This window comes from Dicentrarchus labrax, unplaced genomic scaffold, assembly GCF_905237075.1.
Source record: "Dicentrarchus labrax unplaced genomic scaffold, dlabrax2021, whole genome shotgun sequence".
NCBI lineage: Eukaryota > Metazoa > Chordata > Actinopteri > Moronidae > Dicentrarchus > Dicentrarchus labrax.
Genome location: NW_026136705.1, coordinates 16,620,985 through 16,641,255, shown reverse-complemented (window position 1 = coordinate 16,641,255; position 20,271 = coordinate 16,620,985). Strand labels below are relative to the sequence as shown.

The 20,271-nt window shown below is 37.9% G+C and overlaps 1 protein-coding gene and 1 long non-coding RNA gene across 3 annotated transcripts; both read left to right on the top strand.

The window, feature by feature from the left end:
• The first annotated feature begins 5,754 nt into the window (after positions 1–5,754).
• On the top strand, positions 5,755–15,655 carry pygma (phosphorylase, glycogen, muscle A). 2 transcript variants are annotated; one of them, XM_051401169.1, is made up of 20 exons: positions 5,755–6,110; positions 7,990–8,091; positions 8,208–8,286; positions 8,418–8,521; positions 8,652–8,783; positions 8,880–8,991; positions 9,106–9,188; positions 10,311–10,454; positions 10,679–10,771; positions 10,949–11,095; positions 12,275–12,438; positions 12,623–12,737; positions 12,832–12,933; positions 13,124–13,271; positions 13,461–13,519; positions 13,614–13,755; positions 13,881–14,088; positions 14,464–14,598; positions 14,853–14,919; positions 15,094–15,655. In XM_051401169.1, exons 1-20 carry the CDS (start codon positions 5,868–5,870, stop codon positions 15,241–15,243), a joined length of 2,529 nt encoding a protein of 842 aa, XP_051257129.1. In that variant the 5' UTR covers positions 5,755–5,867; the 3' UTR covers positions 15,244–15,655. The 2 variants fall into 2 exon arrangements, with proteins under 2 accessions (XP_051257129.1, XP_051257130.1); XM_051401170.1 differs by lacking the exon at positions 5,755–6,110 and adding an exon at positions 7,829–7,911.
• Positions 15,656–16,197: 542 nt separating this feature from the next.
• LOC127364060 (uncharacterized) lies at positions 16,198–19,000 on the top strand. The gene is made up of 2 exons (XR_007884968.1): positions 16,198–16,552; positions 16,878–19,000. It is a non-coding gene; the product is annotated as an uncharacterized LOC127364060 (long non-coding RNA).
• The last annotated feature ends 1,271 nt before the right edge of the window (positions 19,001–20,271 follow it).

Sequence of the window (20,271 nt, the reverse complement as noted above, 5' to 3'; positions counted from 1 at the left end):
CAGTGCTATAGTCAACAAGATGACGACGCTCACGGTCTTTTCGGTTTTCATTTCGGTCGTTCCTGGCCATGGGTTCGAGGGGATTCATTTTAAATGTTTCTGTCTCTCTGAGGAGTTAGAGACAGAGAGAGAGCGCGCGCAGCTGCTGTGGGCTCCCCTGATTGCCATGACAACCAAAGCCTGCTCACACACATACACACACACACACACACACACACACACACACACAGCTAGCTACAGAGAATGACAAGGCATTAATAAGCTAGTGCTAGCTGGCTAGCTAAAGATAATTAGAAGGCGGCTAACAAACAAACAATTTAAAGCTGAATGATTTTAATATTAACACAAAATAAGAACAATACACCTTAAATATTTTACCCTACTATGAGCTGTTCCTTATTTTACATTAGCACTCCTTCAGGAGCATAATACAATTAAACACATTAACCAAAGCTAGCACTTAGCTAGCGATTAGCGCTTAGCTAGCGATTAGCACGTAGCTAAGTGCTAGCTCTGGTTAATGTGTTTATGTGTGCTAGCTCTAGCTAGCTAGCTAAAGAGAATTAGAAGGTATTAGAAGGCTAGCTAATTAATTAAAATGCTTTGCTTGCTAGAGCGGATAAGCTACTAATGTGCTAGCACTGGCTAGCTAGAGAGGAAAAAGGATTATTGTGCTAATTAAACGTCACAAAAGACACTGAAATTCTTAATTAGCATCTATTTCAACTTGTTACACATGACACAAGTAATACAGATTTAGTAATGTGATAAAACATCAAGTTAGATTTATTTTGTGAGGAAGAAGACACTCAGACTGTTGTAACTGCCTATGACTGCACAGTAAGAATAGTTTTCTTTCTTAATTATGTATTATTTATTAATATAAATATTGTTATTCATATTATTGATAGCATTACTTATTATTATTATTATTATTATTATTATAACTACATACTTATTATTCCCACCATTGTGGTTATTACTTATTTAGTTACTTTAGCAATTTTAATAAAAGCATGACCCTTCCTGCATAATCCCAGGACAATATTATGCCAAGCTCCATTTAAGAAATACCATATATTAACAATTATTTGCGCTTACATAAAAGCACATAACTGTAGAAACACAAGAAAAAACTCATCATATGTCAACAGTCTTCTTGTTAATTCGGCATCAATATAATACATGAATACCAACCTTTTGGCCGATTTTGTCGCATCAACTCGTTACCAGCCTCACTATTTCAGTGGGAGAAGATCGTGGGAATAGATGGAAAAAAGAAGATTTGTCATCAAAATACGTGGTTGTTAGTGGATCACGCGTACGCCGAATTAAACACAGGTGTCTCCCCTCATTGTACTGTAAACTACTCGGCAGTGTCAGTAATGTATGGGCCAGTGTCAGGCACAGGCCAATCAAAATTCTTGGAATTTTCTAGTTATGATTATTTTTCAATCTCATCTCATAAAGAGCCACAGAAGACAGAAATCTTTTCAACAGCTAAGTGGTACTCCTGCATGACTTACTATACCCCGCCAAAAGTAATTAGTTACACTACAGTTACATATTTTTCCCACAAAATGCTCATTGTGTCCTTTCTCCTCAGAATTCAGACTTTAAAATCCAGTTTTGTTTGTTAAAGTCAAAGTAATGAAAATAATTCTACTGAGTATAAGTGTTTCCATCTTCCAAACTAGTTTCCTCCATGATTACAAAAATGAATCCAAGGATGTGATTGGATTGTTGGATTTCTCCAGTTTTTGTTTAAAAATCATTAGGGTAATAACAAAAGTAATATTGTAAATAATTATTTTTTGGGGGGATAACTATAATATTATTGCTGACCTTTATTAGTAATTCATTACACTACTAGTTACTGGGGAAAGTAATATATTTACTGTAATATTATTACTAGTAACGAGTTACTGCCCAACATTGATCATGAGTAAACTGAACTTCATGTGTAAAATTAGTGTAGTGCTCCTTTAATTCCTTTCCTTTTATTACATTTGATTAGCTAATAATGCTCGCAGCGTAAAGGTACAGTGTCTAGTACTGCTCGTTCTCCAGTCTGCCTACTACAGGACAAACCTGGTGGTTTTCAGCATGACATTACCAGAAGTACCACCAGGTGACAGTATTCCTCCTGTGTTTTGGCTCATGTTGACAGGTTCACAGACAGACAAAATGAAGCATTTGACCTGAGTAAAACACTGCAACTTAACAATGTCCCTATGAACCAACTGTGCTGTGATTCATTGCCTGCAATAAATGCAATGCAAATCGGATGATTAGTATGCTGCAAACACACCACCATTTTAACTCTACACAACAGAATTGTTCAGTGTGGTTGCAATTAAATGCCCTTTTCCACCATCAGAGATAAAACTGACACACACACACACACACACACACACACACACACACACACACACACACACACACACAACAATAATACTTATCTTGTCTGTCAGTATTAGAAATCATTGCAGGGGAACCGGAGATAAATGATTTCACAGTGTATAAAAATGAATTGAACAGTCCAGATTTTACAGTTTAACAACCATATTTTTAACCATGCAACTTGATTAAATTCAACGCATTCTAAAGAGAAAACACTATGGTGCCAGGTAGTAGGTGTGAAGCCTTAAGTCCATAACTTTAGGTGAGATGTAAACAAAGATGCTCATTCTCTTCAGACAAAAAATAAAGAAACAGCTTTCACACCAACAGATTGTGTGTAACTGAGTGTCAATGTGAAGTCAATGTGCGAATGAGGCAAAAGAGTGAGATAATTCCAGCTAGATCAACTTGAGATGTAATGATTTTGCTGGGCTGCTAAAGTATATGTTTGGGCAGCAGCAGTGTGTTTTTGTTGAATTTTACAAGTGAAAACAGGAAACAGGAAAAGGGAAATGTTTAACTGGCACTGGCACACAGTCTGAATATCCTTCTGACCTATATTCAGAATATGTTGGCAAGTTTTCCCTGAACCACATACCCTGCTGTGCTACCGATTAGTTTGTTACTGAATGTCACATCAGTATGCTGAACTAATGAAACCTCAGCTGAATTCACCCAATATCAACCTTTTTTCTTCCACAAGAAGTCTCATTTCTATGTTTTTCATGCTTTGCTTCCTCTCAAGCAAATCCCATGACTTCTGCATCCTGGTGAGATAAAATAATCATTCCTAGCTTCACCTGGAAAAAGCTGAATTCACCAGCTAGCCTAGCGCAAGAAAACCAAGAAACTGAGTGGAAGAGAAGAAAGAAGAAAGCATCAATGAAAAGAAAAATTGAATACTTATGAAAAGGATGCAGCACTGTGCAACATGTTTAGGCATGGAGGTGCGAGACGTAGATTGCACCTGCAAATGTAACACATTATTCTCTATGACAGCTTTCAGATACATTTATAACTGTGTGAAAGGAGGTTTTGCTCAAATGTCAGCTTCATAATTTGAAGCGTAAAGTACTGAAAAAACTAAAATCTTCCCAGCTTTTGTTGGACACCAGAGCAAAACAATATATATATATATATATATATATAGAAGATCCAAATTTTTAATTTAGATGTTTTTGATGTAGTTATATGCTATAGTATGCTCACCAAACTGTAGCAGCCATGCTGTGGAAATGGTTACATATTTGGAAACAAATTTTAAATGTCAACATAGATTTATAAACATAAAGTGTTTTTTTCTTCCCCAGTTTTACTGACTGCTATGTCTGCACACACACTATACATAATGTCCCCACACTTTCCATTTTGTCTACCTGTTTTTGTAGCTTCAGAACAAGCACCATGTATGAAGGCAAGAAACCAGCCTATGCCAATCAGTTGCCTTTTATACCCTTTTCTAATGTGTGCCACACAACACAGGCACCTTAATAACCGTGGTTACTGTTGGCCAATCAGAGAATTAATTACCATCAGAGTTAATTGACTTAATATTCTCCAGGGATTAAAATTTAATTTAATTAAACTTTCATGCATCTTCCTGATTATGTGATGGAGCGATCATAAACAACCGTGTTAGGTGTAAAGACAGACAGACAAATTGGCACATCCTGTTGATCAAGAGATGGTCACGTTGTGCTGACACATGGACCTCTTTCAGTGGCTCGACTGTCGGTACTGTTACAGTTCCATTTGTTGTTGAAAATTTGCCTTCACATCAAGAATATTGTTTGTTTTCTTTTACAGTTTCCATCAGGCAGTGCATTCATTCGTAGTGGTCTTGAAATGCTTGATGTACCATTTGACAGAACAGCCAGTAGACATGTAAGAACATAATTTGCTCATCATAATGGACAAATCGGGGGCACGCCAGCTTCAATCTCTGTCATCTGTTGTGTGATGGTTCCTCTGTTCTGGGGGTCATTTGGCAGGCCTGAACATTAAAAGGAGCATAACAGGAAATGGTGTAGAAAGCATTTATATACTGTTCAAGTTCTAAAAATTCTTCAAAAGATGCAAAAATGGCCATGAAATGCTGCCAACCACTTCAACCACCATCTGCAATTTTATTTCTATTTAGCAACTATCCAACTGTTGTGGTGTTTGACAGTAGCATCCTTTGTTTTTTTCTTCTTTTTATATCTTGTCCAATCATGCAATGGAGTGGCAAATGGTTAGAAAGAAGGGATAATTTCACTCCCAACACTTTTCCTGTCAACATTTATTCAAAGTGCAGCACAATCCAGTACATCTTGACACTAAAGTAACAGTCGTTCTTTCATCCAGCTTTTAACCAATTTTAGTCCAAAGGCAGAAACACCTTTATAACAAGATAATGATAAGCGTGTAGTACTGCATCCCACTGAGAACAGCTCAGCGAACACTGCCTTCCCCCTTATGCTGTGGTTCGTATAGTAACATACTAGTGTTGTCTACCGGCTCTTGCTGACATTAACAAGATATGCCTTTCAAATATCATGGCCTTTGGGACTGGGTCAGAGTAACTATTTATAGAAGGGCAAGACTTCACGATAGTTTGGCTTGCTAGAGTGATAACTGAAAATAGAGTAGGTTTTGGTTGCTCTGCTGCAGCCGATTTTTGTGTCAGTTATTGCTCCGGGCTTTTGAACAGATGTGATCTACACAGACTCTGGATCACTGGTCTAACTACTACTTACTGTACTTGTGAAGTACAGTAGCATGAAAATGTTAAATGTCGCAAGACTGCTGTTGGGTCTGCAGTGTGGATTGCTGAGACAAAATAAGTCCTGTAACTGCCCTCTAATGTAGAAACGTACAATATAGTGTCACCCTATGATATGATAATTGGCAGATGTTACAGTGCTTTGCTGTTTAGGTGCAACAGAATACATTTATTAAAAATGTAATATACCGTCACCATCTGCTGGCCAAGGCACTCCTGCCAGCTACTGGGAGAAAAACAAGTTAGCCACTGTAGCTGCCAGATATCATCACGAGCCTGTGTTTCTTCTATAATATCAGACAACACTTCACACAGAGTAGTGGAGTAATTACATACTGAAACATGCAACTAGAAAAAGATAATATTCTGACTTTAATGTCATGTTATTATTCAGATTGTCCTTACTGCTTTGGTCATGTTGCCGCCCTGTAATGTTACCATTTTTGATCCAAGATGGGCCCCCCTAGTTACATAATTTAAAATCTCTGTCCTCAACACATGCCCCACCCTTCATCTAATATATCCAATCTGCTCCACCTTCTACTTAATATTAATTGTTGTGGCTTTAAAATGCTGAACCTGAGCCTGCGAGGTGGGTGCCTCTCTTGCTGTGTCTCTGGGCCTGGTGGTGTGTGCCTGCTGTCTTACTGTTTACATTCTTCTCGAGTCAGAGCCCTGAGCTGCTACAACTTTTGCCACCATGTCTAAACCCTTGTCTGACCATGATAGAAAGAAACAGATTTCAGTGCGAGGCCTCGCTGGCGTTGAAAACGTCACAGAGCTGAAGCAAAATTTCAACAGACATCTCCACTTTACGCTGGTCAAGGACAGAAATGTGGCAACCAGAAGGGATTACTACTTTGCTCTTGCCCACACTGTGCGGGACCACTTGATTGGCAGGTGGATCAGAACCCAGCAGCATTACTATGAGAAAGATCCCAAAGTAAGTCAAGTCAAGACACAATACTTACAGTAATGTGAACTGCCTTGTATATATAAATTGACTAATTTCTCAAAAGGTGCTTTTTTTAAAATGCTAATGTTGGCATAAATAGTATCACAGATTGTACTTGTGAATTTAAATACAACATAAAGTACTTGATCACAGATCGCAATACTTGCAACTATATTAGATCTAAGAACTTGTTCATACCTTCAAAACATTAATGGAAGTCATTATTAACCTACTGTCTGTGCAGTATTCAGTGGTTTGTGTTTTTAATTAATTTTTGTTTCATACTGTTTCATAAAATAACTAAAATTCATGAGTCATTTTCATTACAGCAAGGTCTTTATATTCTCCAACTGTACTTTAAGCAGCCTGATGTCAGTGTAATGTCAGGTCCTGACATTTAAACTTCACCAGGGCTTCTTAGCGCTGGTATGCTGCCGCTCTTATAGTGTGTTGAAACATTAAACCTCTCCATGACCTTCTGTTGCTGGCCTGTCTGACCATAAAGCTCATAGCCTTTACTTGTGTCATATGAGTGCATGCCTTCAAGGACATCTGAGTTCATATAGAAGAAGACTCAAAGTCATTAGTCACAGAATCAAAAGAGCTATTCCTCATCAACTGCTGTGTTTTTAACTAACAGCTATAGATAGAGGAAACTATAAAAGAACAACAGGAAGCTAGCGTCACTAGAATAAAGCAAAAAAATATCAAACCACACCACATTATTGCTTGAAAATGTCACACAAAACTGTGTGCAATTACAATAGAAGGTTCAGAAGGAGAGTGAAATTCAGCTACAATTGCATTTACTTAGCGGGAAAAAAATGTCCTTGCAAGATCATTAATAACTCTACTGAATAAAGGGGATCATTTTTCTTTTCTAAGCATTGGAAGTAAATTTTCCTGCTCACCTCAGTTTACTCCTCAGGGTTATTGTTCTGTAAATTCAGAGCCTAAGCCCTTAATCTCAGGGAGACATTTACTACTCATATTAAGCTAATTTTTAAAACATCACGTGTTGATGGACTGCAACCTCTAACTCAGAAACCATCAGACCTCCTGACTGTATCACCTTGTTCCGGTGCTGTAGACTGAAAGGTCAAAGGTGAATCCCTTAAAGGTCTAACCAGAAACCTGAAGGAGGGAGGACATCCAAGCTTCATTCATTTTTCGAACTGCTAATATGCATTATTGGGGGGAAGAAAATAGCTAATCAGCATAATGAGATGGAACAATGATTGAAGTCAGATAAGATTTAGAACATACAGTCATATATAATTCAAGAGATCCTGTTAGCCACTCAGTGATATGGCTCTGTCAGTTGTATACATTATTAGTTTACACATCTTTCTGAACTGCTTCAGACTTGAACTCCACAATGAAAGGGTATCAGGCTGAGGCTGACCTTTACAGCGACCTCTACCGGAGCTATTTTTGTTCGGGCCAAAATGTTGGTGTTATGTAACACCCAAAGCAATCTGTCGCCCAGTCCCTCCTCTTCTCTCCTATCCTCTGCCTTTCCTTCTCAGCATGTGTCTGCCCCTCCGTGTCAGAGGAGAAAAAAAAGGCACAACTAAATGGCAAAGGCTAAACACAGGCTCAGGTAGCACATTTCTGCGCTCTCCCAACCATGAAGCTAAATCATGAAACCTGAAGATTTCTTTGCCAGTGTGGGGCTGGATGTTTTTGTGACATTTGACTTTTGGTTTCAGTGCCAAATTTGTACCTATCATGCTACTGCGGGGACCTTTCTGTAACCCTAATCATAAGATGACCCTGATATATCACTGTAAGTGTTTCTGAGACAGTTTCTGGCTGTTTATTCAGCTTGAAATTGATTATTTTTCCCCTTCTTTCCAAACTGTAGCGTGTGTACTACATCTCCCTTGAGTTCTACATGGGCCGCACCCTCCAAAACACCATGGTGAACCTGGCACTGGAGAATGCCTGTGATGAGGCCACGTACCAGGTTATATGGATTATTTTTTTATTTCTCTTATAACTGTGAGATTTCCTTCATTTAAAAAATGAGGCAGTATCTCAAAATGACTGTTTCATTAGTCCATGTTGTGTTGTGCTGTCTAGTTGGGCCTGGACATGGAGGAACTGCAGGACATGGAGGAAGATGCTGGTTTGGGAAATGGTGGTCTGGGCCGCCTTGCTGGTGAGCACCCTGCATATTTAATCAATTCATGGAGTTATTTTTACTATTGACAGACTTCAATGATTCATTATTTTATATAAGAGCTAGTCAAAGATTTTTCAGCTTTTTCATGTGCTGTCTCTGGTTTTCAGCCTGTTTCCTGGACTCCATGGCTTCCCTGGGTCTGGCTGCCTATGGTTATGGAATTCGCTATGAATTTGGTATCTTCAATCAGAAAATTGTCAATGGCTGGCAGGTTAGAAATGATCAACTCCATCTTTATTGCTGTCTTGCTGTTCATTATTTCCTCTGCCTGGCTCAGCTCTGAAGCTGCTCACCTAATTAGTGTTTTTTCCCCCTCAATATAAATGTATGTCCTTATCTAGGTTGAAGAGGCTGATGATTGGCTGCGCTTTGGCAACCCCTGGGAGAAGGCACGACCTGAGTACATGCGTCCAGTACACTTCTATGGCAGGACCGAGCATCACCCTGATGGTGTCAAATTGGTTGACACTCAGGTAAAATATGATTTAAAGCAAACAAATATGAATAATGATAAGGATATGTTTTCTGATGATATATTTATCTATTTCTTCCTATGACATTGATGGCAGGTCGTGCTGGCTCTGCCATATGACACCCCTATCCCCGGCTATAGAAACAATATTGTTAACACTATGAGGCTGTGGTCTGCAAAGGCCCCCTGCGATTTCAACCTGAAGGACTGTACGTGTCTGGCAGAGATCAAATGTTTTTAATTTAATGTAATATTTAATTGAATGCTACAGCTGTCAAATGAAAACCAATGAAAAGAGTTTATGTATTTTCTTCCCCATACAGTCAATGTTGGTGGCTACATTCAGGCTGTTTTGGACAGAAACTTGGCAGAGAACATCTCCCGTGTGCTGTATCCCAACGACAATGTAAGAAAATATGACTTTATATTATCTTTTAATTCACCAGAACTGCACCCATAGTGTGGCCATGCATGTGTAAACCAGGATTAGAAGAAGTGGCTGAATGTTAAATAATATAGGAGCTGTGGACTGTATGGCTCCTGTACGACCAGAGGGCTTATCTTAACTCAGCTAAGAGATGGATTTCCATAATTTGGACCCCCAACTGGTGTCCTTTGTATTCAGCTAGAGCCAACGTGTGCTCTTTTAGCTTCCTCTGAAGCTGTCCTTTAGAGCTGACATAAGAGCTGACCACCATGTGCATGACTCCCTGAGGGCTCAGGAGGGAGGATTTGGGAGATAAACGTTTAGCTGGAGCTATAACTCATGTCAGGTCTGGTAATTTATGTCTGTGCAAGTGAGAGCAGAAATGGTTGTGAATCAGATGTTTAAATTCAGTTCAGTCAGTGTTACACTGCTGTTCCATCATGTTGTGTATTTCTATTAACAATTTATAAGTGCTGAAATACTTGACTGATTAGTGATTGATTGATGACTGAAAATTTGAATTTCCTGAGTTTCTTTAATGTGACTGCTCTTCACAGTTTCATATCATTTTTATATCATTGAATACATCACATAACTTATCTTAACTTATCAGGTTAACTTTTATTTATTTTATTTTAACAGACTAATTGATTATGTAAAAAGAACATATAGATCAGTTAATAATAGAAATAATCATCATAATAATCAGCTCTACAGTTCCTACGCATTACCTCTCTACATGACAAATGTGCCAACTACAAGTTGGCAATCAAATTGAAGATATTTCCCCAGCTCTTTTGTTAAAAAACACCTTCATATTCACAATACATAACAAAAAAAACTTAAACACATGAGTGGCTTAATAAATGTCAAATTAAACATAAATAACTATTTATTCAATTTCCTCTGGTTCACACACTGAACACTGCTGCAGCTGTACTGTCGCTTTATTTTCACATTAGGTTTGGGTAATTTTTTCTTTTTTAATAAAAGATTTCTGTTGTCAATATGTGATATGAAAAGTCTATGTTTAAAGAATAAAAACCCTATTAATGTTCGCCTGCAGAACAGAAACAGACAAATATGTGTCTTCATCCTCAGTTCTTTGAAGGAAAGGAGCTCCGTCTGAAGCAGGAATACTTTGTGGTATCTGCCACCCTGCAAGACATCATCCGTCGTTTCAAGGTCTCTAAGTTTGGCTCCAGGGAGATTGCTCGCACAGACTTCAGCAAACTGCCTGACAAGGTGAAGCGAAAAACTCAACAAAATAGTTTCTGTCAAAAATGAAAAGGTTTCCCCCTGATGTTCTCTGTGTGCTTTCGTTAAATTGCCTCTGTCAGTGTGTTGAACAGGTTGTAGGTGGGCTTTATTGTATCTTATGAGAATGGTTTAAATGAACAGTATCTACAAAGCATGTTATGGCATATTCTAATTCTGTATTGACATTTAATAATGTTCTGCATATTCAGGTTGCCATCCAGCTGAATGACACTCACCCAGCCATGGCTATTCCTGAGCTGATGAGGGTTCTGGTTGATGAAGAGAAACTTGAATGGGAAAAGGTGAGAAAGAGCAACACATAACAGCAGGACTGAATTTTCATACCAAATTCAATAGAAGCTATTCTAGTCTTTAAAATCAATGATTATTTGCAGTATTTATCTAGTCTGTTATTATATCCATAAAGTATTGCACAGTAAAATGTATATACACATATATTTTCTCTTGCTGGTGTTCAGGCCTGGGACATCTGTGTGCGCACCTGTGCCTACACCAATCACACAGTCCTTCCTGAAGCTCTGGAGCGCTGGCCAGTTGACCTGTTTGCTCATCTGCTGCCTCGTCACCTGGAAATTGTCTATGAGATCAACCGTCGCCACCTGGAGGTTAGTACTGCACATTGCAACATAATATAATTTCCATGATGAGTTGCAAACATTTTGTTTTTATAGCTCCTCCTTAGCAGAGGATGCGCACACTGTCAATGTTCTCTGTTGTTAGGTAGCAATAAAGTAATGAAGTCTTGACATAGAGAATATCTCTATCTGACTGGTTGAACACAAGGTATAAGTTATAAAAGGTTAAAGTGTGGTGAAAAAACTCAAATACTGTACATGTGAGGTACTATACTTGAGTATTTCCACTTTATGTTAGGACAACTTTATACTTAACTACAGTATAGAGGGGTATATAATATAATTGCACAGCACAGTTTCTTTACATATTTTGATTAATTAAACAAAATACAATCAACAAATAAATTATGATGTATCATTGTGGATAAAGATAAAACTTTATTGATCCCTTGGTGATAGTCACAAGCTACTATATAGTAATATATAGTAAAAAAAATAACCCCACCTTCACCAGCTGCAACATTAAAGTCATGTACTTAATACATGTAAAATAATAATATACTCAACAATAACTCAGTAATATAATATACATTATCCTAAAATGCACTTTTGTATTGTTTGTTGTGTTTGAGTACTTCTTCCACCTCTGAATTTGGATGACTTTTAAATGTAAAGTGGAATCTTCACAGAGCAAAATTTTAACAAACATCAAAAGCAGAAAAATACAAGGAGCACGATAATTAAAATTCTGACATCTAACGTTTTCTCTGATTATTAAAATATATTTTTAGATTACCACTGTGGAAGGAGAGCTATTAAAATGCAAGGAAAGACTTTATAGATTAGCATGAGCATCTATAACCGCTGTGATGTAAAAGTCAAAGAACGAAATGGTATTTACTGACTTTTAATTGCCATATCTGTCAGACCTAAATTACAGTTCCTGCTGAATGGAGGGAGAAATGTTTCTGACATGAAGTGGCAGGCAGGTTTATGAGCTGTAGCTCAACCAGAACTGCTCTATTATACACTGACTTCTATTTATTTACTTAAGTATCGAAGGAACTTGTCTTGTTGCTGCTAATTTGATATAATTTTTGAGTAGCTGTGTTGACCTACTTTAATATGCACTATGATGGAAATTCATGATTCAACAAGAAACATAAAGACCTATGGGTTCTCTGTTGTATGTGCTTTTTAATTGCGCAGAGAGTTGCTGCCAAGTATCCTGGTGATAATGGTCGTTTGTGCCGTATGTCCCTCATTGAGGAGGGCGGACAGAAGAGGATCAACATGGCGCATTTGTGCATTGTGGGGTCCCATGCTGTCAACGGTGTGGCCCAGATCCACTCTGACATCCTCAAAGCAACTGTGTATGTCTCCAAAAATAAACACTAATCTGCCTGTAATGGTGGTAAATCAACTAAAATACAGTGCATGCATTTGCTGTACATGTAAAAGAATCTGTTTCATAAATCCCCAGCCTCTATGATTCCTCGGGCTGCTGCATCATCTATGTGTTCCTCTGATATATGTGATGCTTCACTCTGCCTGCAGTTTCAAGGACTTCTATGAAATGGAGCCACACAAGTTCCAAAACAAGACCAACGGCATCACTCCTCGCCGCTGGCTGGTTATGTGCAACCCGGGGCTGGCTGAAGTCATCGCCGAGGTTAGCTGTGTTTCAAAAAACACACTTCACACAAATAACATTGGCTGAAGCTGAAAATGCATGTTATTTACTTTTTCTCAATTTATGTGAACAGAGGATCGGTGAGGACTTCATCCGTGACCTCGACCAGCTGCAGAGTCTCCGCAAGTATGTGAATGATGAGGCTTTCATTCGTGACATTGCCAAAGTGAAGCAGGTAAATAATGTATCATTTATGTCAGTTTTGAATTTACAGTATTATGTTTAAGATAAGTAGATACAAATAAATAATTAAAATGGTATCAAATAAAGAATTGTTTAGCTTGTCTTTACACAGCACATACAAATAACCGTTAAGAGAACTTGTTGTCTTTTTTGTAATGAAGTAAATTTTTTTGGTCACGTAGGAAAACAAGTTGAAGTTTTCTGTGCACTTGGAGGAGCACTACAAGGTGAAGATCAACCCCAACTCCATGTTTGACATTCAAGTCAAGAGAATCCATGAATACAAGAGACAGCTGCTCAACTGTCTGCACATCATCACCTACTATAACCGTAAGTGCACGTTTAAAATCTTCAGCCCCACACATTTAGTTAGTTGTTTTTGAGATGATTCTAGGGCAACATTGTGTGTGTGTGTGTGTGTGTGTGTGTGTGTGTGTGTGTGTGTGTGTGTGTGTGTGTTGTCTGAGCCTGTTAAGAATTTTGCACCTCAGTCCTGTAATCTCTTTGTATCTCCGCCAGGCATCAAGAAGGAACCTAACAAGCAGTGGACTCCAAGAACTGTCATGATTGGAGGAAAGGTTTGTAGATAACAAATGGGCTTTAAAGACAAACTCACCCTCACTCAGGCTAAATTCATCTAACAGTATTCCTCTAACTGTTCCCTTCATGCAGGCTGCTCCTGGATACCACACTGCCAAGATGATTATCCGTCTGATCACAGCTATCGGCGAGGTGGTCAACAATGATCCTGTTATCGGAGACCGTCTCAAAGTCATCTTTTTGGAGAACTACAGAGTCACACTGGCAGAGAGAGGTAAATCATTGCCCTATTCCTTTTTCCTCCTTCCCCAAACAGGATTTTTTTTAAACACAACATGGAAAACACAAACACAAAATGCTTATTAGAGTCATCAACCCTGTACTTCTGTCATCTTTCAGCCATCCCTGCAGCTGACCTGTCAGAGCAGATCTCTACAGCTGGCACTGAGGCTTCTGGCACCGGCAACATGAAGTTCATGCTGAACGGCGCTTTAACAATCGGTACCATGGACGGAGCCAATGTTGAGATGGCCGAGGAGGCCGGCGAGGACAACCTTTTCATCTTCGGCATGAGGGTGGACGATGTCGATGCACTTGACATGAAAGGGTAAGGACTGAACCCTGATCTGACAAACTGTATATACACTTCCAGCTTTTATCTCAAACATATTTTGTTCTGAAGCTAATTCATTTTGTGATATTACCTCTTCATCACACATTTATTTCATCAAATTTAAGTAAGGTGATATACATAATCCCACAATTCAGATTTAAAGGTCCAGTGTGAAGGATATAGAGCCATCAAAAAAAAAACCAATGCAAACAGTTTAACATGGTGGCCTTGTTTGCGGTGGATAATTTGCGGCTTCAATAAATATAAACACCTCATTCTAAGGTCACGAAAACACAAGAATTCTTATTTTTAGTGAAAACATTCCTATGAATGGGTTACTACAACAACGTTTTTCTCTGCCCTGCTTAGATACCACGCTGAAGCGTACTACAACCGCCTGCCTGAGCTGAAACAGGCTATTGACCAGATTGCTGGAGGCTTCTTTAGCCCAAAGCAGCCTGACCTGTTTAAGGAAATTGTCAACATGATGATGCATCATGACAGGTAAAGACACATCTAACATTTGCAGCCTGAGGCACACGCATGCATATGCACATACAAATAAGAACGAGTATAAACTTGCATGCTGGTGCAAAAAAAGAAAAGAAAACCCAAAACAACTTACAGCCTTTTGTAAACCAACATTCAGTACTGTATAAAAATACACACATGCAGGCACCATATCTATTTACATTGTACTGTACATCTGTTGTATACGTCTTTTTTGGTATATGTTAATTTCATTCTTGTCTGCACAGATTTAAGGTCTTTGCTGACTATGAAGACTATATGAAATGCCAGGAGAAAGTCAATGCTCTTTACAAGGTACTTTCATTATTATTGTTGTGTATGTATTGTTATTGTGCATTTATAGTATGATTTTAATTCAAATGGGTTTATTAAAAGTATCACCAGTTATGGAAGGAGACTCAGAGCTAATCATCTTAATAATCACTGATGTTATTATTCACTTATCAATCATTGTCATCCTCACATCAGAACCCCAAGGAATGGACCAAGAAGGTGATCTACAACATTGCCGGATGTGGCAAGTTCTCCAGCGATCGCACCATTACCCAGTACGCTCGTGAGATCTGGGGCATGGAGCCCACGCTTGAGAAAATCCCTGCCCCTGATGACAAGATATAAACTGTCCACATGGCGGCCAACACCCTGACTTTCCCCGCTCGTATCACAACACAAACGAGAACCTAAGAACCCACATGGTATGATGGTATACATGATACTGTGTGTATGGTAAGAGCCCCCACAAACCTGCATCCATGGGGATTAGCATTACACACTGTCTGTGTTACTACATTGTGTCTCACACAAAGTGCTGATCTAATTTTTCATACCTGCATATTCATGGAGTAATAAAACTGTTATCATCAAGGATGTAGAATTGGATATTTACAGTAGCTGCTGTAAAATAGATAAAAGAGGTTTGTGGTGGGCTTTGAGAATGTATTGGTGATATTTTTTTTATTCAAAAATATTAACTCTTGTATTTCCACTCAGACCCATTCTGAATAAAATTAGTCTGAAATACCATAAATAACAGCCTAAGTGACTTTTTCCAGCAGTTCCATTCCTTTTTCAGGGATAGCCAGGTTTCCAAATAATTTATTTAAGCATTGTAAAGCATAGAGTAAATATACACATAATGCAATGTCTTGCAAATAGAATAATTATTCCAAGTCAGTGTTTTCCTACATTGGCCAACATTTGCCATGTTGGCAATGGAACACTAAGGTCTGTTATATAGGTTATATTTACCCTCAACTGGGTCACAACATAGTGGGAGTGTGAGGACAATGAACTTTGCAGAGGATCGGATCCCAGAATCAGAAATGCATTTCAGGTACAAATAGTTAAACAATGTCACATAAATGGTTTGTCTTACAATACACATGATCGGCAATGAAAAAACACTTGTATTACAATTGCATTACCAAATGCTGAGACTATGCACTCGAATGTTTCTGTCCAATCTCCGTGCAACAGACATATACGTCTCTTATTTTTCAAAAAGAATTGTATTTATAAAGGAGTTTTTTTTTTTTTTTTTTTTTAAAGTGAGTCCCTTACCATATTTGGAAGGTCAATATTGATCAATGTCAGTTGGGTGGAAAAACACAGAGGGGGAAATAGCTTGTCAAAAGTGTAAGTAGATACTTATGAATAATAGAATAGCCTACATTCAGTTTTCCACAAGGCATAAAAGTCTAATCTGTAATGTGAGGAAACAGTGACGTCAGTGCAAACACGCACATCTACATGTTTTGTGTTTTGATCGGATGTGTGGGTTGTAGTTGACAAAAGCAAGGGGAGGTGTTTGGAGAAGACTTACTGTATGACAATCTGAAGAAAACCTCAATAGAAGAAAAGAACCCATTACCGCTGTCACCGTCTTATTAACACTGACTCTGCTTTCAGATGATGGAACTCTGTAAAGGTAAAGCAAGATTTACAATTGGTTTTCATCTTGCACATTAGTGTGCAATACAGTACTTAATGTATTATTTGAAATTAACCTAAGAGTGAAATATGCAGTTTAGTTAAATGTTGGCGTTTTGTTGTATTTTGTAATCAAATTATAAATGAATGAAATCTGTAAGACATAAGACATTTTGGTCAAGTGGATAGCAGTGACTACGGGCTTGAGTGTTAAGTCAACATTCATTCAATATCTCTGTAAACCTCAGAGACAGATATAAAATAGCAAATTTATATTATACGTAAGACATTAACCTATTTCATTTTCTGTATGTCACTTACAGAGTCTGACATCATGAGCGTTCCCCTCTGAAATCAGCTGAGAAATGTTGAGTGTATAAAAATAAAATTCAGGAAGGTAAACATTTTTGGAAGGCTCACAAAGGTCTAATAGGTACCAAGTGGGTAAGTTAAATAAACCAAATAATGGGGCAATGTAGAGCAGAGAAAAGTATTTGATAAGGCCATGGCCCCACAATCCCCGCGATGACAACACCAGCACGAGACCCAGTCTGCGGCAGCCAGGACTTTGGCACTGTGTCAGCGTGGGCAGCCCTCTTATCCACTATACTGGTAATGGGATGTAGTCAGAGAGAGTACAGTAAGACTGAATGCAAACTGTTATCATGGACTGTCCCTGATAACACACCAGTGTTGTGTTGCATTATATTCACCCATGGACTTTACTCCAAAACAGTGCATAAAAACATCACCATAGGAACTAGGAGCAACTGTCAGATTAAATAGTTTATTGTATCTGACTAAATAAATCCTTGGATTGTGTCACAGCCTATTTTCCAGATTTGACTGGAAAAACATATTAAAACAACATTAAACAAATGGTATTCATTCATAAAAAATGTTTTGTTGGTGCAAATGTAAGACGTAATGTAACTGACCAAAAAGGAGGTCAAAACTCAGACAATATAATTTTTACCAACAATAACTAAAGTTTATGGTCTTAATAAGCCACATAAATGAAACAGTATGACACTTACAATCAACAGCAGAATATAAACTCCACAGAGGCTGCAGCCACAAACACACATATTAAAAGGAAGAAAGAGCGCTCCACAGGTTTTTCATGTGTCGTGTACACAGATACACAACACTAACTTGCCAGGCAACATTGACGTTCTCATTTGGAAAGCGCTACAATCATCCATGAGTTTGTTGTTGTACTCACCTGAACATCTGGACACCGCTCCGTTCATTCTGTGAGTCTACAATATTGCTAACCTCAACCCATAACGACAAGTTTTTTTATTATATTACATTGTTGTACTTTGCACAATCGGCTAAGCTAGGCCAGGTTGTGACTGCACCCCACACCCCTGTTAGTGTCAGCTGAGTGCACAGTGGCACCTCTCTGGAGCTCTGCCCTTCTGCAGCTACAGATGCACCAGCAGCTTCTTCTCTGCTGCAGATGCTTACTTTTTCATTAGACTTTTTCTTCCGTAGTGGATGTGACTTGAAATGTTGAGAAATACAATACTTGAGACAAAAAGCACCATAAAAGTAAAAGTAAAATTAGGCAATTTACTGATTTTTAAATAATACTCAAACACACAATTAATGACTTTGTTACAGTAATGAGATTAAGTTTGTTACTTCCACCCCTGCTGAAAACCACTGGAAACATTCCCTTGTGTAGAGAGGAAAACTATTTGAGTGAAAAATGTTCTTTGAGTCGCCTGCTGGAGGAGCTGTTGCTATCAGAGGAGATGAGAGGAAGGAGGAACAACTGGCGACAAAGCTGTGCACTCTGTGACTTCATTTCATTCTTCAATGGCATTTTGGTGACAATAAAACATGGTTGATTGTCATGCACACACACAAACATGATGGACCCTTCTTAATAACACCCAAAACCTAGTGAAGGAGAACTAAACTGGAGATTTGTTCATAGATCATGTTGTTTTCAAGCTTATATGCAGAAATAAAGAGGCTGCACCAGTACATGTACTATACTATACTATGCATTCAAAAGATACGTGAAAAGGAAGTGAAGCCAAAGAAATAACTTGGACCCAGCAGTTTAAAATTCACTTCTTTAATGGTAAAAATAAGAACAACATTAAGCATCTTGTGTTGTACTATTTGTGTTGTTGTACTATTTGTGTTATCTGTTGTTACTGTTGTACTATTTGTGTTATCTGTTGTTTGTGGATTCGTACTGTTGTGGATTTTTACTGTTTTTTCTTTTTTCTCTTGTACATAGTGTTTTTTATTTATTATTTTTCCTACCCCTACTGTTTTTATACTGTTTTTTTTTTTTTTCTCTCTATCCACTTTGCTGCTGCAACATTGGAATTTCCCCATTGTGGGACAAATAAAGGAATATCTTATCTTATCTTCTGAAAAATACTAACATTTGTCTTCTGGAATAAAGTGGATTTGCACTCTTGTTTTGGTGACACTGGCTTTGCCTCCTTATTGTTGGGGGTTCACTGTTGTATGTATGTGTGTTTTTTGTTTTTCTGAGATATGTAGAATAGTATTGAAGTAATAATCTGTCCATTTGACATAAGCTGGATTTGGATATTTGATGAATGAAATGAGCTATTGTTATTACACATATTTTATGTTATATGGACTATACATGAACAAATATATATTCTTTTTGTTTGCCAAAAAACCTCACAGACAAACAGTTCAGTGTGTGATCTTACATATAGTTACCTATGCTTTGGGTGAGTTAACTCCCTGTTAGACCTCATGTGGACTGTTAAAAAAATGCAATAATCACAATCATCAATCACAAGGGCTGTAGAGCTAAAAAGAAAGGTCGACAAACTATAAACTTCCACCCATACACAGGACTAGAACCACTGAAACCGAATAATATAGCCCTATAAATGTTTTATTTTATCATTTTTATTTTTATTATTGTTGTTGGAGTTTAATTGGTGTAGTCGGGTGGGTTCAAATCATTATGGCTTAAGTGATCAACAATCAATATTCAATTGTACTTTATTTCATTGACTGGATTTCAAATGCTGAAACTATTTACAGAACTACCTCTCTCTCACACACAAAGTGAACACAAAGTGCTTTCATTGTGAAAATGGTTCATATTTAGCCAGCGTAATTGGAAATAGAGAATGATAGAATGATCCATGCCTAATTATAACATTAGCCACTACCCATTTTTACTATTTGCAACCTCTAGCTTTAAATAGTTTTACTATTCAGTGACAGTGGTTGTGCACGCATGCTGCCACTAAAGTGTTGTTAGCCTGCAAGCACTGAGGCCACATGGTGTGCGCTAAGGAGAATGGATGTTCCATGCCACACAACTGCGAATAAGCAAGTGATTGTGAATCATATATTTATTTGATTTGATTTGTTAGGGACAGATAATGTAAATGAACACCAATATAAAAATAAAAGCTTTTAATATGCCAGAGTTAGCAAATGCTAATTTACATCCATAGTCCCTAGGCAGGTAACATTGAAATGATAAGAAATGGCTGATGCCAATGAGCCAATAGGACCGTAAGTTAACTAACTGCTTCATCAAATAAAGATTTTATTAGAGACTGAGAAATAAAATTTTCAACTTAAGTCAGTCACTATTAAGAACAGTGTATTTTGGGAGAAAATCATCAAAGGTTAAAAATGTATAACTTTTAGATAAAAAAAAAAAGTTCTTGGTATTGGACTTTTGTACCTGCA